The following is a 27602-nucleotide window of genomic DNA, read 5'->3' on the forward strand; positions in this document are numbered from 1 at the left end:
ATCTTCTGCATTATTTATATGTGATGGGTATATACTACTACCCACACCCCTACATATATTTTATTTCATTTATATTTTACTTCATGTTTAAAAGTTTTTTTAAAAAAATAATGTTTTTTAACCTCTTCCACATTGAGCTCCCAAAAAGTCTCTTTTTTTATATAGTCCTTAAAGTTTGTTGGGTCCACACCCAGTTATATCACAGAACACATACCAAATTATTCTTTCAAAAGATTTCTTCAATATGGATGATATCTAGCTTTCTCATCCAGCATCCTTTTTTCACAACCTTTTCAAGTTTCTTGCTATATTCTGTCGGGGTTATTGGGGGTTGATTAAAATAATAATAGGTAAAAAGAAAAATGATTTTAAAAGCCATGTATATTTCATATTATGCATATAAGAGATTCTGAACAGGATGGCGTCCATCTTGTTTTTAAGGTGAAACAAAGTTCATATATACTTGTTAAACAAAATGTCTCTCACAGGCTTACAAAGGGTCTATGGTTTCAACAGAGATCTTTGTATTTCTATGTAATCGTAAATAAGATTTCTTTTGACATCTCGATCAGATAAAACTTAGTCAGTCTGACGCTATGTTAAGGGGGGATATCTCAGTCTGTCTATAAGTATATAACAATGGACAATACCCCAGTATATTCTAGCAGACATTTAAAGATGAACCATATACGTTTTCATAGATACATTATTATATGTGAGAAGATATTAGCTATAATTATGTTATTATATTATGTAAGGCATATACATATATATTTAGGAATATTATATCACATTTTGGGTTTATATTCTCAGTAATAATCTTACTTAGAATTCTTTTTCTAATAAGTGTAAGGACATATGTATCTCGTCACTAGTTGCCTCACTTCAGAGAAGTCTAGTCTAAGTGCTCAAGGTGTTGTAAATCCTACAGGCCAGACATCTTAATTGACAGTGTAAGACATGGTCAAAGAAGTAATGGCTATTCACTAGCCAGAGGTCAGAGAGGTCATCAGATAAGGACATGGTGGTAAAAATATTAAATACAAAATCTAATGAACGGTACAATACTGCCCTCTGGAGACGAAATACCAGGTGCAGTCTTGAGATAATTTCAGATTTCCATATAAAAATATGATATTGTGTTAAATAATATAATTATTGGAATGGCATTACTTGCCCAGGTGAATTATGGAGATACAGGTGGACATTTATGTATGTACTGGGAGTCTAGACAAAGTTTTATGTTGTGTTATATGATTAATCTCACATATAGAGAAATCATTTAACTTTATTATCCAGTATGGGGTTAATTATAAAAAGGGGTGTGTCTATGATCTCACCAGTTTAGGTATAGAATATCCCAACCAATTGGGATAATGTTTCATCCCTCTGGGTTTTACTTATGGTAATTTTTATAGCTCTTTGTTCTTACCATATAAAAGACCAACCCAGATGAGAGAGAGGACACTTGACACTACTGACAACACACCTCACACTTACACCACACACGCTATTACATTTTTCAATAGACTTATGCAGACATACTCCCTGATCCACATCATTCATCTGAAACTTGGAGGAAACTCCTCCCTCACTGGCATCCATCTTAGGACTCTGGTAACACCATCTTAAGTGTGGTAATTATGCCTTGCTATGTTATTTGATTTTATTCAACAATTGTTTATTCCTTCCTTATATGTTTTATATTGCATATTTAAAGGGTAATGAGATTACAATCCCAGCCGTATAAGCCATGGTAGATTTTTCTCTAAAAAGCTGATTTTTGTTTTTATACATTTTTATTAATATCAGATTCAGTGCATTATTTGCAATTTTAAGTCTTCCGTTTTGCATGGCTTATTCTCACTCCTTCTGCAGTGGAATGACTTTGGGCTATGTGATTCGCAGACCATTGTAGTCTGTTTATATAGAACATTAATTTATGGCTTATACTATACCTGGGAAGAAATGGTAATCTTGCTTTTACTTTGGTTTCACTTTCACTTTGTTTTAGTTTCACTTTGTTTTACTTTCACTTTCATTATTGAGCTAAACATCACATTGCATTGATTATTTGAAGTTAGTATTTTTATGTAGAGTTATTTTTGTGTCACTTCTTGTTTGATCATATATTGTGTTTGCATGTCTTGAGAATAAATAATTTTATATATATTCCACGCTGTAGACTGTACTCACTAAGATTGGTATATGCTTTTAAAAAGAAATTAATCAATTAAAAAGAATTCACGACATTGATTTATGGCAATAGGTGAAGACTCTCCTTTTTCACAGATCTTTGCTTATTAACCATAAATAAATACACTGCTATATTCAGAGCAGTATAAATATTCTGACATACTGAAGTACGAGCGCAAGATATTTATTATTAAATATTCTTACATATAATGGAGGTCCCACCGAGATAATTATTGATTTCTTACATATGCCAATCATAATTTTGATCAGGTGACATAATCAATAACTTTAAAAAAAAAAAATTTTTTTTTTGGAATTTTTTTTTTTAATAATTATGAATGTTGATAGTAATGCCTTAAAAATGTCTACAGCAGGTAATGTTCATGCTGCCAACTCTGGCAAGGTGTGAATCCCTAGTGGTAATGCCACAACCCCAGTAGATTTGGCACAGATCATAAATGTGTGGAAACACCTCTCTGAGTCTGAAATGGTGGAATATGTAAATGCTGGTTAGAGTCATATATCAAAATCCTCAGAAAGTCGGGCCAATAAAGGGCATCTGACATGGGTAGAGGACAACCTGTATGTATGAACTCACCAATAAGCTTATCTAACACCAAAAGACGTCAGGAAGTGTGGTCACATACTTTTAGAGTCATGGCCAATCTTACTATGTCTGTGTGAGGAACTGCACCACAAGGCTCAGCAAAAAGGAGTTTAGTAAAGTTTCAATCTCCACTCCAAATAAATGAGAGAATGAGATTAGGAACCTCCTTGAGCAGGTGAAAGTAACCTCTATTGGGACACCTCAGTTAAGAGAATGTAGCGTGAAACTGAAAAATAAAGTAGAACAGTGGCAGAAGTTTTATCAAGAAAGCTATAATGAAAGTAATCATGTGGAAGAGAAATGTTAATGATTAATGCAATAATTAGGAAGTTTTGAGCAAGGAAAAATGTTTTTCTAGCAAAAGTTGCTGAGTAATCAGCCGTGGAAAATTTTGAAAAAAATAAAAATAAAATAAAAATGTAACAGTTCATGTCATGACAGGAACTCATAAGTAAATACATAGCAGAGTTCCATAAGGTCATAGTGTAAATGTATAAGGGCAATGCTTAATTAGTCCTGCATTTTAAATAGGATATAATTATTCATAGACCCAGATATGATTCCCAGTCCGTTGGTTATGACCCAGACAGGGGGGAGTCAGGCAAAGAATCCATGTCCTACCCCAGCCATATTCCTAAATATAGGAGGGCAGAAATTGGGCAGCCATGCATAAATAGGTATGAGTCATATCAGGTCATTGCAAAAAGACTAGCACCCCTAAAAAGACACCATACACCTCCAGAATTTAAATAAGTTTTTAAAAAGAGTACTGTCCTGATTTTTGTTAAGAAAGGGTCCTTAGACATTATTGATCATCTTGAGGCCTATGAAAACAACTGTCTGTGTTGTGCCTGCAGGATGAAATTTAAAAAAAAAATCGGCCCATATAAAAACCTCACTGCTGCTAGAGCTGTTATCTACAATTTAAAATGTACACAGCACCAAAGCCCCATTGAAATTTTTTTTTTCTGCTGTACTCAAAAGTGCTTAACATCCTTCAATGAAGGAGCTGAGTACAACCATCAGGAATTTAAATCCCTGTGCTTTGATGCATTGCCCATGTACATAATAATAATATGTTTGGCAAAGGAGCAAGTTATGCCACCTAGGCCCCAAGGGGAACACCGGATACCTTAAGGAGGACACCGGACATCCCATTAACAAGGGGGGGGGGGACACCCACAAATAAATAGGGATTTGCCCCATCTTAGGGATCCCCAATATCCTCTGGAAGATCGAGTGACATTAAGGCCCAGACCTCACGCCAGAACCGAGTAACTGGTTCTGATGGGGATGAGTCCCATATGTCTGAACCCGAGAGACATAGGCACCGCAGGAGGCGGAGCCAATAATTCAATTCTGTAAAAAGGTTTTCAGCTGAGTAGAAGCCAAATTGATCAGCTGATCACTTGGTTCACTCAGGGCACTACAACCCAGAATTAAAATAAGTCCTCTTTAGGAACAAATCCTGTAGCCAGCCAAAGGCCATAAAATCCTTAAATGCCCAAATGGCAGGAATCAAAGGGATACACTGAATAGAGGCATAGGAAACAGAGGTTCTAACACCATTTTATCCCAGGTCACAGCATTGAGGATCCTGAAATCCCTGTCAGGGGGGTCTTGGTTGTGAGATACTAACTACCCTCCTATTTTTCAGTGGTCACTTCATCCCTCTGACTCAAACAGGTCACTCAAAGCGGGCAAATTTTTGAAAAATCGCCAATGACGGTGATACCAAGGAGGATCAAACCCTAATGACGTAATGCAGTCAAGAGGTTAAAGGTTGTATACGGTAACCAAGAAGGAATCCTCAATTCCAGGTAGTTTGTTGCCTACAATAAATTGCATTGATGCCCCAAAGGGGGAGATATTATATTTTTTCCCTAAGTAGTAGGTAAACTTTAAACAAAGTATTGTATTACTATACAATTGTCCAATGTGTAGTATCCATGGCGATGGATACATCTCCATGTTAATAAGCCCCAGAAGTCAGTCGTCCTAGGAAAGGTCGCATATATAGTCTCACCTTCCCTGGTGTCATATAAAAGGGCTGATCACATGGTGGTCTAAAGGAGAACTCTGAGAAAGCTTAGGGTACCAACATCGCATTGAAATGTCAATTGATAAGAATGTATATTCATACTGTATGTTTCATTCAATAGGAAGAGATTAACCTTCCATGCCAGGTCGTTGATTGGTACAGACGATGATGTTTGCCAAAGACACAGCGATTGGATGGGTCATCTCTCCTTAGAGTCCAGTTCTGGACGGAACCCCTCATTGCATCAGGTCCCTCTTCAGGAATCAAGCTGCGAGACGCCCCAGATTCTTGTTGACGGAAAGGAAGATTTGTTTCAACAGATCTTTGTGCATTTGATCCGAGGAAATCCATTGAGAGGAATCGCACTACCTCCTGTTTTCAGTTGAAGGAGATGTGAGAATGGTGCATTGCGCATGTGAGCAAACCTCAGTCTAGGTGTATGACACTCTAGACCATGCTGAAACCATTCATTATCCAACCAATATCCAAGGTTGAACGTCCAAACAGATTTCTCTGATCCCTGATTGCCAACATTGTTTTACTGCGCTTTGAATGGTAGTTGCCAATGCCATTGCAGCAGTTAATTTATGTCTCAGTCAAGACTTTACCAGCTGATGTTGCAGATTTCAAGGAACATTTGAGTTTCTTTACCAGGAGATCAGAATTCAAAGAGACTAATAAGGAACAGTTTGTGACATAGCTAACACCAGCAAAGTCGCTACGAACTGACATTTTGAACTGATTTTTTTTTTCTCATTTTTACCGCTTTACTTAAAAGTTATGAACAATTCCCAATATGAACTATTCTCTTACAAAAAGAGAACAAGACATTTTTTTCCTTTTACTACTCCTTAAAAAGCTTTCTTTCCAGATAGGCCTAAGTTGCTCACTTGTCTACTGGGAAGAAAGGGGGGGATATGTCGGGGTTATTGGGGGTTGATTAAAATAATAATAGGTAAAAAGAAAAATGATTTTAAAAGCCATGTATATTTCATATTATGCATATAAGAGATTCTGAACAGGATGGCGTCCATCTTGTTTTTAAGGTGAAACAAAGTTCATATATACTTGTTAAACAAAATGTCTCTCACAGGCTTACAAAGGGTCTATGGTTTCAACAGAGATCTTTGTATTTCTATGTAATCGTAAATAAGATTTCTTTTGACATCTCGATCAGATAAAACTTAGTCAGTCTGACGCTATGTTAAGGGGGGATATCTCAGTCTGTCTATAAGTATATAACAATGGACAATACCCCAGTATATTCTAGCAGACATTTAAAGATGAACCATATACGTTTTCATAGATACATTATTATATGTGAGAAGATATTAGCTATAATTATGTTATTATATTATGTAAGGCATATACATATATATTTAGGAATATTATATCACATTTTGGGTTTATATTCTCAGTAATAATCTTACTTAGAATTCTTTTTCTAATAAGTGTAAGGACATATGTATCTCGTCACTAGTTGCCTCACTTCAGAGAAGTCTAGTCTAAGTGCTCAAGGTGTTGTAAATCCTACAGGCCAGACATCTTAATTGACAGTGTAAGACATGGTCAAAGAAGTAATGGCTATTCACTAGCCAGAGGTCAGAGAGGTCATCAGATAAGGACATGGTGGTAAAAATATTAAATACAAAATCTAATGAACGGTACAATACTGCCCTCTGGAGACGAAATACCAGGTGCAGTCTTGAGATAATTTCAGATTTCCATATAAAAATATGATATTGTGTTAAATAATATAATTATTGGAATGGCATTACTTGCCCAGGTGAATTATGGAGATACAGGTGGACATTTATGTATGTACTGGGAGTCTAGACAAAGTTTTATGTTGTGTTATATGATTAATCTCACATATAGAGAAATCATTTAACTTTATTATCCAGTATGGGGTTAATTATAAAAAGGGGTGTGTCTATGATCTCACCAGTTTAGGTATAGAATATCCCAACCAATTGGGATAATGTTTCATCCCTCTGGGTTTTACTTATGGTAATTTTTATAGCTCTTTGTTCTTACCATATAAAAGACCAACCCAGATGAGAGAGAGGACACTTGACACTACTGACAACACACCTCACACTTACACCACACACGCTATTACATTTTTCAATAGACTTATGCAGACATACTCCCTGATCCACATCATTCATCTGAAACTTGGAGGAAACTCCTCCCTCACTGGCATCCATCTTAGGACTCTGGTAACACCATCTTAAGTGTGGTAATTATGCCTTGCTATGTTATTTGATTTTATTCAACAATTGTTTATTCCTTCCTTATATGTTTTATATTGCATATTTAAAGGGTAATGAGATTACAATCCCAGCCGTATAAGCCATGGTAGATTTTTCTCTAAAAAGCTGATTTTTGTTTTTATACATTTTTATTAATATCAGATTCAGTGCATTATTTGCAATTTTAAGTCTTCCGTTTTGCATGGCTTATTCTCACTCCTTCTGCAGTGGAATGACTTTGGGCTATGTGATTCGCAGACCATTGTAGTCTGTTTATATAGAACATTAATTTATGGCTTATACTATACCTGGGAAGAAATGGTAATCTTGCTTTTACTTTGGTTTCACTTTCACTTTGTTTTAGTTTCACTTTGTTTTACTTTCACTTTCATTATTGAGCTAAACATCACATTGCATTGATTATTTGAAGTTAGTATTTTTATGTAGAGTTATTTTTGTGTCACTTCTTGTTTGATCATATATTGTGTTTGCATGTCTTGAGAATAAATAATTTTATATATATTCCACGCTGTAGACTGTACTCACTAAGATTGGTATATGCTTTTAAAAAGAAATTAATCAATTAAAAAGAATTCACGACATTGATTTATGGCAATAGGTGAAGACTCTCCTTTTTCACAGATCTTTGCTTATTAACCATAAATAAATACACTGCTATATTCAGAGCAGTATAAATATTCTGACATACTGAAGTACGAGCGCAAGATATTTATTATTAAATATTCTTACAATTCAACGTATAAATAATAATTTAAAAAATTTTTTTTTGTTTTTTGTGCCTTCCCATCCAACATCATATCTATAGATACTATTGCATTTATTGTCACTTTTGTTCTTTTCTCCACTCGATACTCATTTTTACCACTAATAGTTGCCATTATCCACACAGATTCTTTATTTAAGCACTGCCCAATTTATTTAATTTTATTTTTATTCCATTTTTTTGTTCCCCTTTTGTGTTCAGAATAAATTGTTAACACCGTTTCTTAGGATCAATACACATATTTCTTATTTATTATCTCGGTCTTGTCGTGGCGATTATGTAATAAGTTTCCGGACAAGCATTTTTCCTTTTTTCCCTTTTTTCCCTTTTTTTACCTTCCAGATATCCGGCTCTAAGCAGCTTATCCACCTGTCCGGTTTAAAGTTTTTAATAAAAAAATTTTTTTCCTATCTTACCTTTTTACTTTTTATTTTTTTAATTGTTTTTTACAAGGTTTTTAATGGTTATAATAAAGAAATGGTCCAAATATGTAAGGCTCGTACACACACTCATTTGATCAGATATGATGAGGTATGGCCGTTCCCCTGCACATCCATAGTAAGAAGCCAGTGGTGGAGCAATATGGCTTCCGGAGCGGGAGTTGCAAGATGGCGGTGTTTGTTCCGTCCCCTCCGTTGCTAGGATACGGGCGGCTATAAGAAGTCCGGGAGTACGCTGAGTTGACGCCGCTCCAGTTGACGTCATTGTGACGAAACGCGTAGGGCGGAGTCTCCGACGTCATACGTCACTTCCGGTTGTCGGCCGTGGAACGCGGAAGCATCCCGGCGCACACTGTACTCTGATCTCGATCATCTTAAGAGTGAGTTATCTACGCCTTGCTTTATGCTATGTATGATTTGACTATTCACTATGGGGTTTCTTCTTATATGAGCATCTAGGCCTCCCGCCAGCGGCCATTGTTTGCATCATTTTTCCGAAAGGGAACCCCTCATCATCATACAGGTTGTATTCCGAAGAAACGCCACCTAGTGGCCACTACGGATTTTACACATCAAAGTTTTTCAGTTTATCATCACACTTTGTGTGGCACGTTTTATTTATTAATCACCAAATCCTTTTCACCCTATGCATGGTAGTGAGTTTATTACACTCACGTGTTTTATTTCCAGCACTATTATTATTTAATTTGTAATAAACACCCAGACTCGCATTTCTGACTATCATTTATTACACCATTTGGCACATTTCACCATCTGTGGGTTTTTACACCCTTTTATCCCCACTCACGTTTTTTTGGGGCATTTATAAAGGTAGCGCCAACACCAATCGTCACATTTTATTTATCACTTTCACCTTCATTTAAGGTTTTGATTGGGGCAGCTTACACCTTATTATTTTATTTATTCGTTTTGCAATTTTCCACCCCCCTTTTTTTCATATTTTGAAATCCGTAGCGCTGGTCACCCCTCTTTATCACCTCCAATATTATGATTCCCCCTCAAAAGGTAGGTTGGTATATGCGTGCCTGCCCTTTATGCGGTGCATCTGGAAAGTATTCACAATAGCGCTTCACTTTTTCCTCATTTTATGTTACAGCCTTATTCCAAAATCGATCAAACTCATTATTTTCCTGAAAATTCTACAAACAATACCCCCATAATGACAACGTGAAAGAAATGTGTTTTATAAACGTTTTTAAATTGTCATAAAAATATATGGGGGAGGTGAAGCCTCCATTAATCTACATGTATTATTCCACCCCCATTGTGTTTAGCTGGTTAGTGGGCATGGAGGAGCAGGGACATACACACCTTCTTTAATCCCCTTTTTCTCTTCAGTTCTGGAGGAGCAGGGAGTGGGCTGTCATTAACCACTGTGTATACGCCCACATGTGTGACTCTATAGTCACATGTGCTGCTCCGATGTGATCGGGGGAAATGCTCAACATAGTTACATAGTTACATAGTAGGTGAGGTTGAATAAAGACAATAGTCCATCCAGTTCAACCTGTGTAGGCATGTGTGGCTGTAATCATCTCCCATACCCCTGAATGTTCTGATCCTTGAGATGTAAGTCTAAGAGTCTTTTGAAAGCCACCATACTACCCGCAGAAACCACCTCTTGTGGTAGAGAATTCCACAATCTTGTTGCCCTAACAGTAAAGAACCCCCCGCGTTGCCTGAGGTTAAAACGCTTCTCCTCTAATCGCATTGTATGCCCTCGAGTCCTCATGCAATCCCTTCGAATGAACAGCTTTTTTTCTAAGCTGGGATCCCCATTAAGATATTTATAAATTGCTATCATGTCCCCCCTCAGACGTCTCTTCTCCAGGGAGAATAAATCGAGCGATTGTAGACGCTCTTCATAGTCAAGGTCCTCCAATCCCCTAATTAGTTTAGTTGCCCTTCTCTGGACTCTCTCCAGCTCCAACACATCCCTCCTGAGGACTGGCGACCAGAACTGGACGGAATACTCCAGATGCGGTCGGACCAGAGTTTTATAAAGTGGAAGGATTATAGTCTTATCTCTGGAATGCATCCCTTTCTTTATGCATGCTAATATTCTGTTGGCTTTGGAAGCTGCCGCTTGACATTGCATGCTGTTTCCTAATCTATCATCAACCAATACTCCCAGATCCTTCTCCATTTTTGATTCCCCCAAGGGCTCCCCTCCTAACGTGTATTGTGATTTTATGTTTTTAGTCCCCAAGTGCAAAACCTTACACTTCTCCACGTTAAACCTCATTTGCCATGTCGTTGCCCACTCTGTTATTTTGTCCAGGTCATTCTGCAGGATATCTGCTTCATGTTGTGAAGTTATTGCCCTGCCCAATTTTGTGTCATCTGCAAAAACTGATATCGAACTACTGATCCCGACCTCAATGTTGTTTATGAATAAATTGAACAAGGTTGGTCCCAGGACTGAGCCTTGGGGGACCCCGCTTACCACCTCAGACCAGTCTGAGTATGCGCTGTTTATTACTACCCTTTGGACCCGCCTTTTTAGCCAGTTCCGTATCCAAGAGCAAACCCTGCTATCGATACCTGCAGACCTTATTTTATAAATTAAGCGCTTGTGGGGAACTGTATCAAACGCCTTAGCGAAATCCAAGTACACCACATCCACTGGTCTCCCCCTATCTAGCTCACAGCTCACCTCCTCGTAGAATGTAAGGAGATTGGTTTGACAAGAACGCCCATTTGTAAACCCGTGCTGATTACTGCTGATGATGTTGTTGTCCTTAGCAAACTCTACAATATAGTCCCTTATCATCCCCTCCAGAAGTTTACATACTACTGATGTCAAACTGACAGGCCTATAATTTCCCGGGATATGCCTCTGGCCCTTTTTGAATATTGGAATCACGTTAGCTTTCTTCCAATCCCCTGGTACATCTCCTGTCCTAATACTGTCAGCAAAGATCAGGAACAGTGGTCTCGATATAACTTTACTGAGTTCCTTGAGTACTCTCGGATGTATGCCATCCGGTCCTGGCGATTTGTTTGTGTTAAGTTTATCCAGCCTTTCCCTGATTTCCCCCTCTGTTAGCCATGGTGGCAAGTCCTGTTTATTACTACTAACCATACAGTCATGGTCAGTGTACCCCTCCTTTTCCTGTGTAAAGACTGACGAGAAAAAAGCATTTAGCACGGTTGCTTTTTCAGTGTCCTCTGTAACCATCCTCCCATCATTGTTAATTATGTGTGCAATATGCTCTGCCTTAGTTTTTTTGCTGTTGATATATTTAAAGAATTTCTTTGGGTTTTTTTTACTATCCTCCGCTATTTGTCTCTCAAAGTTGATTTTAGCCATCTTGATTTCTTGTTTACTTTTCTTATTTGCCTCCTTGTATTGCTCGAAAGCCGATACTGTGCCCTCTGATTTATACTTCTTGAAGGCCAATTTTTTCCCCCTAATAAGTTTTATGACGCTACAGTTTAGCCAGCCAGGTTTGGCTTTGTCTCTTCTAAATTTATTTCCCATAGGAATGCACTGCAAGATGCCTTTGCCTAATATGTTCCTAAAGCATTCCCATTTTTCCTCTGTGGTCAGGGATCCCAGGGTTTGGTCCCAGTTTACCTTTTCCATCATTGAGTACAATTTTGGAAAGTTTGCCCTTCTGAAGTTTAGGGTTCTTATGTTCCCCACTTGTCTTGTTATGTTGTTATTTACACTAAATGTGATCATCCTGTGATCGCTAGAGCCCAGGTTGTCCTGGACTCCTACCTCCGAGATTATGTCTGGGTCATTAGTGAGCAATAGATCCAGGACTGCGTTTTCTCTGGTGGGGGAATCCACCAACTGTGACATGTAATTATCCAGTAAGGTTTCCGTGAATAGGCGGGCCTTCTGTGAGTGTGCAGTCCCCTCTTCCCAGTCAATGTCGGGGTAATTGAAGTCCCCCAATACGATGACTGATCCCAATTTTGCCACTTTACCCATTAGTGCTAAAAATTCCAGCTCTACCTCCTCCCCTTGGTTAGGTGGCCTATAGCAAACCCCCACAATTACTTTCCCCATTTCTCCTTCCCTATGGAGTTCAACCCACACAGATTCTAAATCCATGCTCATCCCATCCGTAATGTCACTCCTTTCTGTCACCTTTATATTGTTCTTGACATAGAGACATACCCCTCCCCCTCTTTTTCCTACCCTGTCCTTCCGGTACACCGAATACCCTTGGATATTGGCCAGCCAGTCATGTGAGGGGTCGAACCAAGTCTCTGTTATTCCCACAAGGTCTATGTCCTCCTCATGTACTAACATTTCCAACTCATCCATTTTATTAGCTAGGCTCCTGGCATTAGCATATACCCCTCTTAGTTTTAAGGAAGTTAAGCGCAATTGGCGGTTATGTTTATTCCTGTTTGGTCTGAGGTTCTCCCGCACAGACCCGCCAATTGACCTTGTGGACCTACTGTCGCTGCTGACACTACAGCTGCCTTCAGTCCTCTGCTTCCTCCTGACTGACTCTACTTCTGAGCCCTCCCCCCCGTCTCCTAGTTTAAAAGCCCCTCCAACTTGGTGGCCATCTTTCTCCCCAAAAGAGCTGTACCGTCCCCATTAAGGTGCAGCCCATCCTTACTAAAGAGCCGGTAGCCGACTGAGAAGTCAGCCCAGTTCTCCAGGAACCCAAACCCCTCCTTCCTACACCAATTCCTCAGCCACTTGTTAAGTTCCCTAATCTCCTTCTGCCTCTCCTGTGTGGCTCGAGGTACAGGCAGTATTTCAGAGAAAACCACCTTGGAGGTCCTTTTCCTCAATCTATTACCTAAGTCCCTGAAATCGTTCTTAAGGATCCTCCACCTACCTTTAACTTTGTCATTAGTGCCCACATGCACCATGACCGCTGGGTCATCCCCAGCCCCGCACAACAATCTGTCTGCCAGATCTGCGATGTGCCGAACTCGGGCGCCCGGTAAACAGCAAACTGTTCGGTTCACGAGATCTTTTTTACAGATTTCCCTCTCTGTCCTCTTGATAATTGAGTCCCCAACTACCACAACCTTTCTAACCTTTCCTGAGTTACGGCCCCCCTTCTTCCTGGAGCCGTCCCTCCCCTGGCAGCTGGGGGAGGGTGCATGCTCCAGCTCTGCCACCCCTGAGCTGATATCCCCCTCAACCTGCAACTCGACAGATTTGTTAGGGTGTACCAACTCAGGATTGGCCTCCCTGGCTCTCCTCCCTCTACCCTTCCTAACAGTCACCCAGCTGCGTACCTCTGCTTCTTGCGTCTCCTCTGTTCCTCCCTCCTCTATGCTGGCCCCTACCAGCGCCTGATAGGTAATGTCCAAGCTCCTTTCCAGGTTGTTGATGCCACGCAGTGTTGCCACTGTGTTCTGTAGGTCCAGGATCTGGTCTACCAGAGCAACAAGTTGCTCACATCTTGCACAGCAGTATTCGCCCTCGAATGGTTCATCAAGGAACGCATACATGCCGCAAGAAGTGCACTGAGTGGCATCCGCAATCCTGTCGGACATTATTACCCTCTACTCTATGGGGATAATGTTAACGACCTGCTCTTCCTTACCTACCCTACCTCTAACTTCCCTGGTACTAAACCTGGGGTACTCACCAGTCGCTAATATACTAACCAGTCGCTAAGATACTCACCAGTCGCAAAGATCCAACAGACGCAAGATACTCACCAGTCGCAAAGATCCAACAGACGCAAAGATACTCACCAGTCGCAAAGATCCAACAGACGCAAAGATACTCACCAGTCGCAACGATACTCACCAGTCGCAACGATACTCACTAACCGCAACGATACTCACCAGTCGCAAAGATCCAACAGACACAAGATACTCACCAGTCGCAAAGATACTCACCAGTCGCAAAGATACTCACCAGTCGCAAGGATACTCACCAGTCGCAAGGATACTCACCAGTCGCAAGATACTCACCCGATACACACCAGTTGCAAATATACTCACCAGTCGCAAGATGCTAACCCTCGCAAGATGCTAACCAGTCGCAAAATGCTCACTAGTCGCTAAGATACTCACCAGTCTCTAAAATACTCACGGTCGATCAGTCAAGAGCGCCGTCGGTCGGTCGCAGAACAGTCTTGTCGGTCGCAGAACAGTCTTGTCGGTCGCAGAACAGTCTTGTCGGTCGCAGAACAGTCTTGTCGGTCGCAGAACAGTCTTGTCGGTCGCAGAACAGTCTTGTCAGTCGCAGAACAGTCTTGTCAGTCGCAGAACAGTCTTGTCAGTCGCAGAACAGTCTTGTCAGTCGCAGAACAGTCTTGTCAGTCGCAGAACAGTCTTGTCAGTCGCAGAACAGTCTTGTCAGTCGTTGACGGTCGCAAGCAAGGTCAGTCAGTCACAGATCCCTATGGTCAGTCAGTCACAGATCCCTATGGTCAGTCAGTCACAGATCCCTATGGTCAGTCAGTCACAGGATGGTCTGTCAGTCCGTCAGTCACAGGTCCCCAAAGCACGTCACACAGCTGCAGGGAGATACTCACCAGTCGCCGCTGCTCCTCCTCCCCTGCTTCCGTGAACCTCCCTCCTCAATACTGTGTGGTGTCCGTTCACCGCCGCAGCCGCCGCTCCGCCGTCTACGGCCGCGGCTTCCAGTCCCGGTCCTTCACGTCCTGGTCCCGCTCTCTGTTCCGGTCTCTCTGTCCCCTGTCCCCTGCACTCGCGCCGGCTTCTGGTGACCTAGTGCGGCTCCCCCGCACGTGTCACCCGGCTCTCCTCCACGCTCTCCTCTACACACACTCCTCCGGCTGCTCGCTGCTGCTTGCTCCTCCCACTTCCAGCTGGAAACTTTCACTGAAAACTGAACATGTGCAGAGCTGCCATTGGGGCTGCCACTAGCTGAATTGGGGACATGCACAGAAGGTGGAGATGGAGAACAGAGGATCAACCAGGTTTTTTTTGTAGAATACAGAAAACGAATCTCATAGTGATGGAGTATGAACAGCATGTAATACACTTTTTATTGAGGGTTTGTTATGATGTGGGTTTTGTTACACTTCAGGGATCCTCAAACTACGGCCCTCCAACTGTTGCAGAACTACACATCCCATGAGGCATTGTAAAACTCTGACATTCACAGACATGACTAGGCATGATGGGAATCGTAGTTCCTGAACAACTGGAGGGCCATAGTTTGAAGACCCTACTTTAAACTAACAATTGGTAAAGTGGATGATAATAGATTTTTTTCCCTCCATTTTCACTGGTGTTCTTCCTGTTTCCTACGGTGACAACACTCACTGTACTGTATCTATTTAGTGTGTTGTCATCCTAGGAAAGGACAACAGAACACCTCCCCTTCTCCTCACCCCAAGCTGTAGCAGAGAAGTATCCTGTACCTACCCAGATGTACTGGGCACGGTTGATAACACTGCTTGAGTTTTAAGTGCAGTAGAGGCAGCGTGCACAGGATGTTAGCAGCTTGAAAGATTTCTGGCAGGATCAACAGATTTTTTTTTTTTAATCTTATTGAAGCGATATAACAAAACACTCAATTGTATATATCCCTGTTTTCTGCTCTTTTTGTAAACACTTTGTTTTCCCTTTTGATTGTTTTAGGACTTGAACCATATACAAAATATTTCTTCTTCCTTGTCATTTGTACCTCCTTTGGATGCAGTAACAGCGAGGTGTCTGCAGGTCAGACATCACAAGCCACTCCTCAAGGTACATGATATTATTATTGATATTTGCAATCTATGCAATGTGTGTTGTAGTACCTGTGTCCAGTCATTTTCTATAGATCCTTAAAGTGGATGTAAACCCCATTAATGAAATTGGACCTGGGCACATACATCTGTAGTGTTTACCTATCTCTCTCCAAAGCCCTAAGTCTCGTGTCTTTCTGCTGCTCCGTTCCTCTGTTATCAGCATGATAACTTCTGACAAGTTCTCTGACACAGGAGATGAAAGCAGCTGGAAATTTGTGTTGGGGTGGGTGCAAAGAGATAGATTAGCAGTGAGCTGGTCTATTCACAGCACAGCTCTGCATGTTTCTTCCTTCCTCTGTTTATGTGGAGGGGGTGTGCCTTTCTTCCAATCAGCTCACACACAGTGTATGCCAAGATTCCACACCCAGTGCTGGAAAAAGAAGAAAAAAATTCTAACACAATGTTCACTTTCTAAACAGTGTAGAAATCCGAAGACAGCAGATATACAAATAACATGTATGTAGGGAGATTTGTCTCATCTCTGTGTATCATCTGAGGCTGTTCACTTCACTGGGTATGTGTGAGGGTTTACATCTATTAAGGTGCCTCCATGTACCAAACAATGGGCAGGACCATTTTTCCCCCAAAGTACCTGAACACAGAATAGGGTCAGATACATTTTATAGTATTGAGCTCCACTAGAAATGAATAGACGCGCATGCACAACATTTGTGTCCAATGCATATTACAGTATCGTATGCATATGTGTGAAGAGGCCTCAACGCTTCTTAAATAAAATAAAAAAATAGAAAAAAAGAAAATGCTGATTTTCCTTCGGTACCCACCTTCTCTCCAGTCTATAGCAGATATTATCTCCTGCCCTAATTCTGGAGTGGGTTAGTAATCAGCTACATTATGTAGTGCATAGTACATAATTACAACAGTCTAGGAACATGCACCTTCAAAAGCAAGCCAGCAATGAAGTCCTCAAAATCACCATACCCCCCTTCCCTTTCTCTTTTTAAGAAATCTATGTACTGTAGCTACCTTTTTTTTCCTAATAAAGGTTTTGACACCAATTAAACACATCTTTATAATGATCCCTTCACAGCCAGTATCACACTCCTCTGCTATGTGGGTATATACAGTACTTCTATCATGTCCGATGGTGCTGGTCCAGCACTAATTGCTGAAATGATGATGAATATTATGAGAGGGGCAAATTATCCTTTAGAGTGGGGGTCTCCAATCTTTCTAAACAAAGGTCTAGTTTACCATCCTTCAAACTTCAGGGGGGCAGACTGTGGCCAGTTGCGGTAGAAAATGTTTTGGGTTAGGTGTCAGTAAAAATTAAAAATAAAAAAATGCATAGCACCCCTGTGGTCAGTAGGAGGAGGAATAGCACCCTATTGTTGGTATTAGTAGAAGGAATAATGTCTCATCTTTGGTGGCAGTGGAAGTAATAGCGCCCCATTGTTGGTGTCAGTGGGAAGACTAATGCCCCATCATTAGTGTACGTGGGAGGAATAGTGCCCCATTGTTGGTGTTAGTGGGAGGAATAGTGCCTTATCATTGGAGTCAGTGGGTGGGAGGAATAGTGCCCCAACATTGGTGTCAGTGGAAGGAATAGTGCCCCATCGTTGGTGTCAGCGGGAGGAATAGAGTCCTATCTATTGGTGTCAGTGGGAGAAATAGTACCCAATCATTTGTGTCAGTGGGAGGAATAATGCCTCATTGTTGGTGTCAGTAGGAATAATTGTGCCTTGTATGAATCAAAGGAATAGTGTTCCAAGGGCCAGATAAGGACAAACAAAGGGCCACAACCAGCCCACGAGCTGCAGTTTGGAGACCACTGCTTTAGAGCATGCCTTCATACCCCAGAGGGCAACCCACCTGGTCTATTACTTACCTACGTCCCTGTTTCAGTGATGTTCATTGTGCTGCCCTTCCTGGAGCTGCACAGCCTTTCTTCCAAAAGTGTCTCTGCAGGGTCTTCTACGTGTGATGTGCAGGGGCAGAGGTAAGTATCAGACCAGGGGCACTGCCCTAGGGCTGAGTTCACACCTTTGGGGTGCGTTAACACATGTTTTTTTTTTTTTTATGCAGAGCACCACAATACAAACCATGGCTGGTGGTTGTGGGTGGTCTGCGGGCAGGGGGCTTATTTGAATCTGGAAGCCCCCCTTAACAAGGTGTACCCCAGATCCTGGCCAGCCCCTCCCCCCTCCCCCATGTGAATAAGTATATGGTAAATAAAACCCCAAACCATTCACTAAAAAAGTGTCAAAAAGTAATAAAACGCAGAGACAGTTTTTGACAAATTCTTTATTAAAAAATAAAAAACAGTGTCCCCTAATGTAATCCATCTTTAACCACGCCACCCACTGCACCAGGATAAAAAGACACTCTTGCCATCACGGGGGCCCTCTGCCTACTGCAGGCTCCTCCTTTGGCAGTTCTTATATAGGTAAGGGGTGAGGCCACCTGTCTACGTCACCTGGTGGCACCGCCCTTTCTGACGTCACGGACCCAGCATGCCTGGTCTGTGACATTAGAAGAGGGCGGTGCCACCAGGTGACATAGCCAGGTAGCCCCGCCCTTACTTGTATAAGAAATGTCAAACGGAAGAGCCTGCATGGCAGTCCAACCCCTTTAGGATGGCACATCAATACGTGCCATCACCAGAAGGTTTGCTGTGTCTCAAGAGCATGAAGGTGATTCCAGGAGACAGGCAGTTACTCTAGGAGAGCTGGACAGGGTGGTAGAAGGTCCTTAACCCATCAGCAGGACCAGTAGCTGCTCCTTTGTGCAAGGAGGAAAATAATGAGCACTGCCAGAGCCCTACAAAATGACCTCCAGCAGGCCACTGGTGTGAATATCTCTGACAAAACAATCAGAAACTGACTTCATGAGGGTGGTCTGAGGGCCCAACGTCCTCTAGTGGGCTGCCCTTACTACCCGGCACTGTGAAGCATAACTGGCATTTGCTATTGAACACCAGATTTGGCAGGTCTGCCACAGGCGCCTTGTGCTTTAACAGAGAGCAGGTTCACGTGTGACAGACGTGAAAGGGTCTGGAGAAGCCGTGGAGAACATTATTGCTGCCTGTAGCGTCATTCAGCATAACCAGTTTGGTGGTGGGTCAGTGATGGTCTGGGGAGGCAAATTCATAGAGGGATACACAGACCTCTACAGGCTTGACAATGGCACCCTTACTGCCATTAGGTATCGGGATAAAATCCTTGGACCCATTGTCAGACCCTACGCAGGTGCAGTGGGTCCTGGAATCCTCCTTGTGCATGACGTCTGGCCTCATGTGGCGAGAGTATGCAGCCAGTTCCTGAAGGATAAAGGAATTGATAGCATTGAATGACCCCCAGGCTTACCTAACCTAAAACCAATAGAACACCTCTGGGACATTATGTTTCGATCCAGCTGACGCAGCAAGGTTGCACCTCAGTCTGTTTAGGAGATCAGTGATGCCCTAGTCCAGATCTGGGAGGAAATATCCCAGGACACCATCCGTCATCTCATTAGGAGCATACTTCAATGTTGTCAGGCATGCATACAATCACGTGGGGGCCATACAAACAACTGAGTACCATCTTGAATTTCCGCAATGAAATTTCAGCAAAGTGGACTAGCCTGCTGCATCATTTTTTCACTTTGATTTTTGAATGCAGCCCTCTGTAGGTTGAGCATTTTTAATTCCATCAAACGATGTGGCATCCTTTTCGTTCCTAACACATTATCCCCTCCATATCAGTATAGATATCCAGCATGATATTTTTCCCCATTGAGATCTGATGTCTATTCAAAGTTCTCCTTTAATTTTTTGAACAGTGTATATAAAATCATGGTAAATAAAATGATAGCTATTCTTTTAACGCCAATGTGCAATATGCTTAGTAGTGCAGCGCAAAGTATGAACCAAGCCAAAATGACAACTTTTAGGTACAGCTGTCCTTTGAAGTAATGAATCTGGAAATACTATATAAAATCACAGTAAATTAAATATTCGCTCTTCTTTTTATAATCTAATAATACAATAATAGATGCAACAAAAATAATATAAAAAAAAAACTCAACAAATATTCACATCTAGACCCATAAATATCTCCACAGTTCTGATAGCAGCTGTTTTTTTCCTTCTTTAGGAGTGTGGTTGAATCCCTACCACATCACAATCAATTCATCAGCCCTGGAACTATATTGGAGGGAACTGGAGAGGCCCAATGGGATGGTTTCTCAGTATAGACTAATACGGGATGGTACAGTCATTTCCACAAGAAGTGGGGAATATCTGAATTTCACCGATTCTGGCCTGAAGCCCAACAGCAGGTAATGTTTAACACTGATCTATATTAAGCTCTCAGCCATGATTAACAGAGATATTGTATCTGGGCTCGGCACAAACAAGACTTTTACTTCCTCTTTTAAAAAGGGAAAAATCATTATTACTTAATCATTCAGAGGCATTGACAGAAACTCCTGCAGGACTTTTGTCATTGCACATATTGAAGAGACTTGTATCGACTGCAGGCTGCTTTTACTGCTATTCTAACATAAAACTAGATCACCCATAAAAAAGAATAAAAGTTCTTTTTTTCTCCTCTGCATTTTCCTCCTGATTGGTCATTGGATTTCCATAGATTCTGTTACATTTAAGGAAGAACTCTGGTCCATACAAACCATGTTTTTTGAGTTTGCAATGACAAGGAAGTTTAGATCTCCGACTATAAGCTGTTATAGCAGACAATAGGAAAACGTAATAGCCTATTAAAAGATAAAATTAAAAAATAACGATTCCTGCAATATTCACCTTTAACCTGAAGGTGTCCCCTGCAACACTTCTTTTCCACCACTAGATGTTATCAGCCTGTTGGGTTAAATGATGCGAGTATAATTCCATTGGTCAGACGTCTGTAACAGATGTTGGAATCAGAGGGAATGGCAGTCTTAGACTAAAAGTCAATCCTAGGGGAAGAAAAAATGTGCGAAGGGTTAGGTCCTAAGTGAATGCGATAGACAAATGTGGGGATGGTGAACAAGGAAGTAGCCCCCTGGTTGAGCGAGTCTTATTATATAGATCCCACTTTGCCTGGAGTCGATGGGGGGGGGGGGGGGGGTGGTGAATAAGAGAAACTTCCAACACTTCCCTAATATAGAGTGTCTCCAGTTCTAATTTGACGTCTTGGATTTTCGGAGGAGTAGCATGGATCCATGCTCTGAGAATTGCTCTTTTAGCGATAAAACTAGATCACCCATAAAAAAGAATATACGTTCTTTTTTTCTCCTCTGCATTTTCCTCCTGAATGGTCATTGGTTTTCTATAGATTCTGTTACTTTTAAGGAAGAACTCTGGTCCATACAAACCACGTTTTTGAGTTTGCAGTGACAAGGAAGTTTAGATCTCCGACTATAAGCTGTTATAGCAGACAATAAGAAAAGTTAATAGCCTATTAAAAGATAAAATTAAAAAATGATTCCTACAATATTCACCTTTAACCTGAAGGTGTCCCCTGCAACACTTCTTTTCCACCACTAGATGTTATCAGCCTGTTGGGTTAAATGATGTGAGTATAATTCAATCTGCTTCCCCTGAGTCCAAGCTGTCCAGACCCACCATCAGCCTGTGATTGGATAGTGAAGGAGAAGCAGTAGAGTGATTAGCTAATCTCTCTCTGCTTTAGCCCTCTATCAACATGCATCCTGCCAGCACATAAACCGGTTTTTGTGATGCTTCTTCCTTGACCACTATGAGCTTCACTCAAGAGGTTGATATCAAGTAAAATTTAGATATTTGCACTGCTAGCATTTTTAAAAAATATAATGTTGTAATAATGAATATAGATTTGCATTAGTGTCAAGGGAGACCTTGGTGCATGTGTTACCGCTGCCTTTAGCAAAATAGACTTTAGCTGGCTCCACTGCAAAAATGACGTGCTCACTAAAAATACTTTATGCATTCCCTTTAAGGTACACATACCAGTTGGAAGCCAGAACAGAAGCAGGAGGCTCCATCAGTGATGGCTATGTTGTAGAAACTCCCATGCACACCCCGGACCAAATTCCTATTCCGTATAACATCACTCTGCTCGGGCCACGATCAATCTTTGTGGCGTGGGCTCTTCCAGGTAAAAGATTCCATATCATAAACTTAACATAATCTATACAGGAGATAACAATCCCTTTTGCAGCATTGTGTAAACTCAACATTTACCATTGGTTAAGTGGTTGGTTAGCCCATGACAGGTACAGTGGCATAAATAATTATTTGATCCCCTGCAGATTTTATAAGTTTGCCCACTTACAAAAAAATGAAGGGTCTATAATTGTTATCATAGGTGTATTTTAAATGATAGGGAAAGAATATTAAACAAAAATCCAGAAAAAAAACACATGATACAAATGTTATAAATTGAGTTGCCGTTCAATGAAATAAGCATTTGATCCCCTACCAACCAACAATAATTCTGGCTCCCACAGACTGGCTACAATATGTGCTCATGTGGTAAAAAGATTAGTCCTGTCAATTTAAGAAGGTGCTCCTAACGACAACTTGGTATGTGTTTAACCACTTGCCTACAGTGCACTTTCACCCCCTTCCTGCCCAGACCGATTTTCAGCTTTCAGCGCTCTCACACTTTGACTGAGAATTACTCAGTCATGCAACACTGTACCCATATAAAAATTGTGTCCTTTTTTTCACACAAATAGAGCTTTCTTTTTATGGTATTTGATCAATACTGGGTTTTTTATTTTTTGTGCTATAAATAAAAAAAGACTGAAAATATTGTGAAAAAACGCATTTTTCTTTGTTTCTGTCATAAAATTTTGCAAATTAGTCATTTTTCTTCACAAATTATGGCCAAAATTTATACTGCTACTTATCTTTGGTAAAAATAACCTAAGTAAGTGTATATTATTTGGTCTTTGTGAAAGTTATAGAGTCCACAAGCTATGGTGCGAATCATTGAAAATTGATCACACTTGCTCACACCTGATGTACTGAAGGCCTATCTCATTTCTTGAGACACTAAAAAGTCAGGAAAGTACAAATACCCCCAAATGACCCCTTTTTGGAAAGTATACATTCCAAGGTATTTAATAAGGGGCATGGTGAGTTTTTTGAAGTTGTAATTTTTTCCCACAATGCTTTGCAAAATGAAGATTTTTTTTTTTTTTTTTTTTTTTTTTACAAATTGCCATATTAACAGGTTATTTCTCTCACACAGCACATGTATACTTGCAACTACACCCCAAAACACATTCTACTACTCCTCCTGAGTATGGCGATACCACATGTGTGAGACTTTTTCACAGCCTGGCCACATACAGAGGCCTAACATTCAAGTAGCCCCGTCCGGCATTCTAGGAGCACAAATTACACATATAATTTCCTGACAACCTATCGCACTTTTGAAGGCCCTGGAGCACCAGGACAATGGAAACCCCCATAAAATGACCCCATTTTGGAATACAAACAGCCCAACGTATAATTTTTGAGGCATAATGAGTCTTTTGAATATGTCATTTTTTTCCACAAGTTTTTGGAAAATGTGGAAAGAAAATGAAAACACATTTTTTTTTACACAAAGCTGTCCATTTATGCAATATTTCTAACACATAGCATGTACATAGCAAAAATTGCACCCCAAAATACATTCTGCTATTCCTCCTGAGTATGGCGATACCACATGTGTAACACTTTTTCACAGCCTGGCCACACACATGGGCCTAACATTCAAGTAGCACTTTTCACAAAGTTGTCCATTTATCCACTTTAAGACTGGGCCTATTTTTGACACTTGGTGTTTACAAGCTAAAATCATTTTTTTTGCTAGAAAATTACTTGGAACCCCCAAACATTATATATTTTTTTTTAGCAGAGACCCTAGAGAATAAAATGGAGATCATTGCAATATTTTTTATCACACCATATTTGCGCAGCAGTCTTCCAGATGCGATTTTTTTGAAAAAATTCACTTTTTTGAACTAAAAAATAAGAAAACAGTAAATTTAGAACAATTTTTTTCCATAATGTGAAAGATAATGTTACGCCGAGTAATTAGATACCCAACATGTCATGCTTCAAAATTGCGCATGCTCACAGAATGGCGCCAAACATTGGTACTTAAAAATCCCCATAGGCAACATTTTAAAAATTTCTGCAGGTTACTAGCTTAGAGTTACAGAGGAGGTCTAGGGCTCAAATTATTGCTCTTGCTCTAACGATTACGGCGATACCTCACATGTATGGTTTGAACACCGTTTACATATGTGGGTGGGACTTGCGTATGCGTTTTCTTCTGCGCGCGAGCTAACGGGGACAGGGCGCTTTAATTTTTTTTTTTTTCTATTTATTTTATTTATTATTTTTTTATTTTTACACAGTTTAAAAAAAAAAAAATGTTTTGATCATTTTTATTCCTATTACAAGGAATGTAAACATCCCTTGTAATAGAAATAGGCATGACAGGTCCTCTTTATTGTGAGATCTGGGGTCAAAAAGACCTCACACCTCACAACTACACTAAAAAAGAAAAGAAAAAAAAAAAATTGTTGAAAGAGGAAAAAAAAAAAAAGAAAAAAAAAAGCAGCCCTTTAAACCGGTTGCTAGGCAACGTCTTTTGACGTAGCTCTGGTCCTCCAAGACCATAGAGTTGAGTGAGGGCCATCTTGCCCTCACTCGACTTCCTGTCTCTGAGGATCCGGGACCGGATAGTTTTCCCCGCTGCCGGCGGGTCCAGTAAGCTGGGAAAACGTCTGGGACGCGGCAGGAGGGGGGGGGCACCTCTTCCCCTGCACCGTAAGGGTAATTCCGCGGCGAATCCGCCACTGGGACCACCCTTATCTGAAAGCCGACCGCCCGCCGTTTCAAAAAATACCGGGGTTATGGGGGCTATCTGCTGCCATAACCCCAGTATTTAGCTTTTAATGGCCGACGCATATAGTCGTTAGGCGGTCAGTAAGTGATTGCATGTATATGGCAAACAGGTGACGATGACTGATGGGGTGACAGGTGACAATGACTGATGGGGTGACAGGTGACGATGACTGATGGGGTGACAGGTGACGGTGATTGATGGGGTGACAGGTGACGGGCGATGGTCACTGATGGGTGACAGGTGACGGGCGATGGTGCACGGCGGTACTGATGGCAGTCTCTGGTGACCGGTGAATTTTAGGCTACGTTCACATGTGAGCGTAGCGATCGCGGCAGAATCACTGCGATCCTGCCCGCGATCCAGAAATCATTGCAAATTGCGGGACGCCTGTGCGTTGCCCGTGATTTGCAATAGCACCCCAAACGCTGTGCGATGTTGCTGCGATTTCCGCCTGCCGAATCGCGGTAACATCACGCAAACAACGCATGACGCTCCAAAGAAGCTCTTGTACCTTTTTTGGGCGCCATGCTTTGTTTGCGCGATGTTACCGCGATTCGGCAGGCGGAAATGGCGGCAACATTGCACAGCGTTTGGGGTGCTATTGCAAAAAACGGGCAACGCACAGGCGTCCCGCAATTTGCAATGATTTCCCGGATTGCGGGCAGAATCGCGGTGATTCTGCCCGCGATCGCTGCGCTCACATGTGAACGTTATGGGTGTCAATTTCTGGGCACTGATGAGGTGACTGTTGGGTGACAGGTGACATTGGGGGGGGCTGAGGACTGTGTGGGGGGACCTTTATTAGTGTGATTTTACTTTTGCAGGTGTACAGAGCAGTAACTCACTGTTTCTAGTTCTTCTCCCCTCATAATGGAAACTGTATGAGGAGAGAAGAGCTAGTAACAGTGAGTTACTGCTCTTTGTTTACATTTTGTGATCGGCTGTGAATGGATTCACAGCCGATCACATAGTAAACAGTCACTGTCAGTGACTGTTTACTTCTGCCGGTGACAGCTGTGTTCCTACGGAACACAGTGCCACCGACATGACCGTGCTGCGCGCTCCCGATCGCGCATGCGCGGTCATCTCCCGGCCGCCTCCATTGTGATCGGCTGTGTCATTGGAACACAGCCGATCACGTGGGAAACAGCCACGCCCAGTGGCTGTTTCCCCCCTGCCGGTGACGGGGGTGTCCCGGGGACACCCCGACACCGGCAGTGCACGGCGGCGTGCCCGCGATCGCGCGCCTGCCGTGCATTTCCTGGGTCACGCCATATGACGTCCGCCCAGGATAATAGCCGCACCGTCCCGCCGTCATATGACGGCGGGCGGGCGGTAAGTGGTTAAAGAAATCTGTCCACAGAATCTTTTTCTTCCATTCAAACCTCTCTATCATGGGCAAGACTAAAGAGTTGTCAAAGGACGTCAGGGACAAAATTGTAGACCTAAACAAGGCTGGAAGGGGTTACCAGACCATCAGCAAAAAGCTTGGTGAGAAGGAGACAACTGGAGCGATTATTTGCAAATGTAAGTAATCCAAAATAACCATCAATCGTCCTCGATCTGGAGGTCCATGCAAGATTTTGCCTCATGGGGTAAGGATGATCATAAGAAAAGTGAGGTATTGGCCCAGAACCACACAGGAGGAGCTTGTGAATGATCTTAAGGCAGTTGGGACCACAGTCACCAAATAAACCATTGGTAACACAATTCACCACCATGGATTGAATTTCTGCAGCGCCCGCAAGCCCCCCACCCCCCCAAAAAAAAGAAGATACATGTACAGAGCCATCTGAAGTTTTCCAATGAAAATCTAAATGATTGAGAGAAGGATTGGGAGAAAATGTTGTGCTCAGACGAGACCAAAATTGAGCTTCTTGGCATTACCTTGACTCACTGTGTTTGAAAGAAGAAAAATGCTGGCTATACCTCTAATCTTTACAGTCAAGCACGGAGGAGGAAACATTATGCTTTGGGGCTGTTTCTTTGCTAAAGGTACAGACCGACTTTGCCACATTGAGGGGCCAATGGACAGGGCTATATATTGTAAAATCTTAAACGTGAACCTTCTTCCCTCAGCCAGAACACTGAAGATGTGTCGTGGATGGGTCTTTCAGCATGACAATGACCCAAAGCATACTGCCAAGGCAACAAAGGATTGGCTCAAGAAGAAGAACAATAAGGTCATGGAGTGGCCTAGCCAGTCTCAAGACCTTAATCCTATAGAAAATGTATGAAGGGAGCTGAAACTTTGAGTTGCCAAGCGACAGCCAAGAAATCTTAATTTTAGAAAACTAGATTTAGAGAAGCTCTGTAAAGAGGAGTGGACCAAAATCCCTCCTGAGATGTGTGAAAACTTGGTAACCAACTACAAGAAATATGTTACCTCAGCAAGGGTTTCTCCACCAAGTACTAAGTCATGTTTTGCTTGGGGATCAAATACTTATTTTATTCACTGAACTGCAACTCAATAATAACATTTGTATCATGTTTTTTTCTGGATTTTTGATTGATTTTCTGTCTCTAGCATTTAAAATACACCTATGATAAAACATTTTAGATCCTTCACTCCTTTGTAAGTGGGAAAACTTACAAAATCTGCAGGGAATCAAATAGCTATTTTCCCCACTGTATCTCATTCTTGGGTGAAGATTCAAGATTGAAAGATTTAAAATTAAATGTTAGTGTTGGTAATTATTTGAAAATTGTAATACCTTAAACCTGGTG

The 27602-nt window shown here is 41.4% G+C and overlaps 1 protein-coding gene across 1 annotated transcript in view; it reads left to right on the plus strand.

Moving 5' to 3' along the window:
• Positions 1 to 27602, plus strand: part of USH2A (usherin) — a gene marked incomplete at its 5' end in the record, with an annotated part of 1334617 nt that overhangs the window by 1086842 nt on the left and 220173 nt on the right. Inside the window, 3 exons of the mRNA XM_082250984.1 lie at positions 15893 to 16000; positions 20142 to 20325; positions 21964 to 22121. Of these exons, the coding sequence (XP_082107110.1) occupies positions 15893 to 16000; positions 20142 to 20325; positions 21964 to 22121 (450 nt within the window). The remainder of the gene's footprint in view (positions 1 to 15892; positions 16001 to 20141; positions 20326 to 21963; positions 22122 to 27602) is intronic.

This window comes from Pelophylax lessonae (genome assembly GCF_965119305.1).
Source record: "Pelophylax lessonae genome assembly, chromosome: 3".
Taxonomy (NCBI): domain Eukaryota; kingdom Metazoa; phylum Chordata; class Amphibia; order Anura; family Ranidae; genus Pelophylax; species Pelophylax lessonae.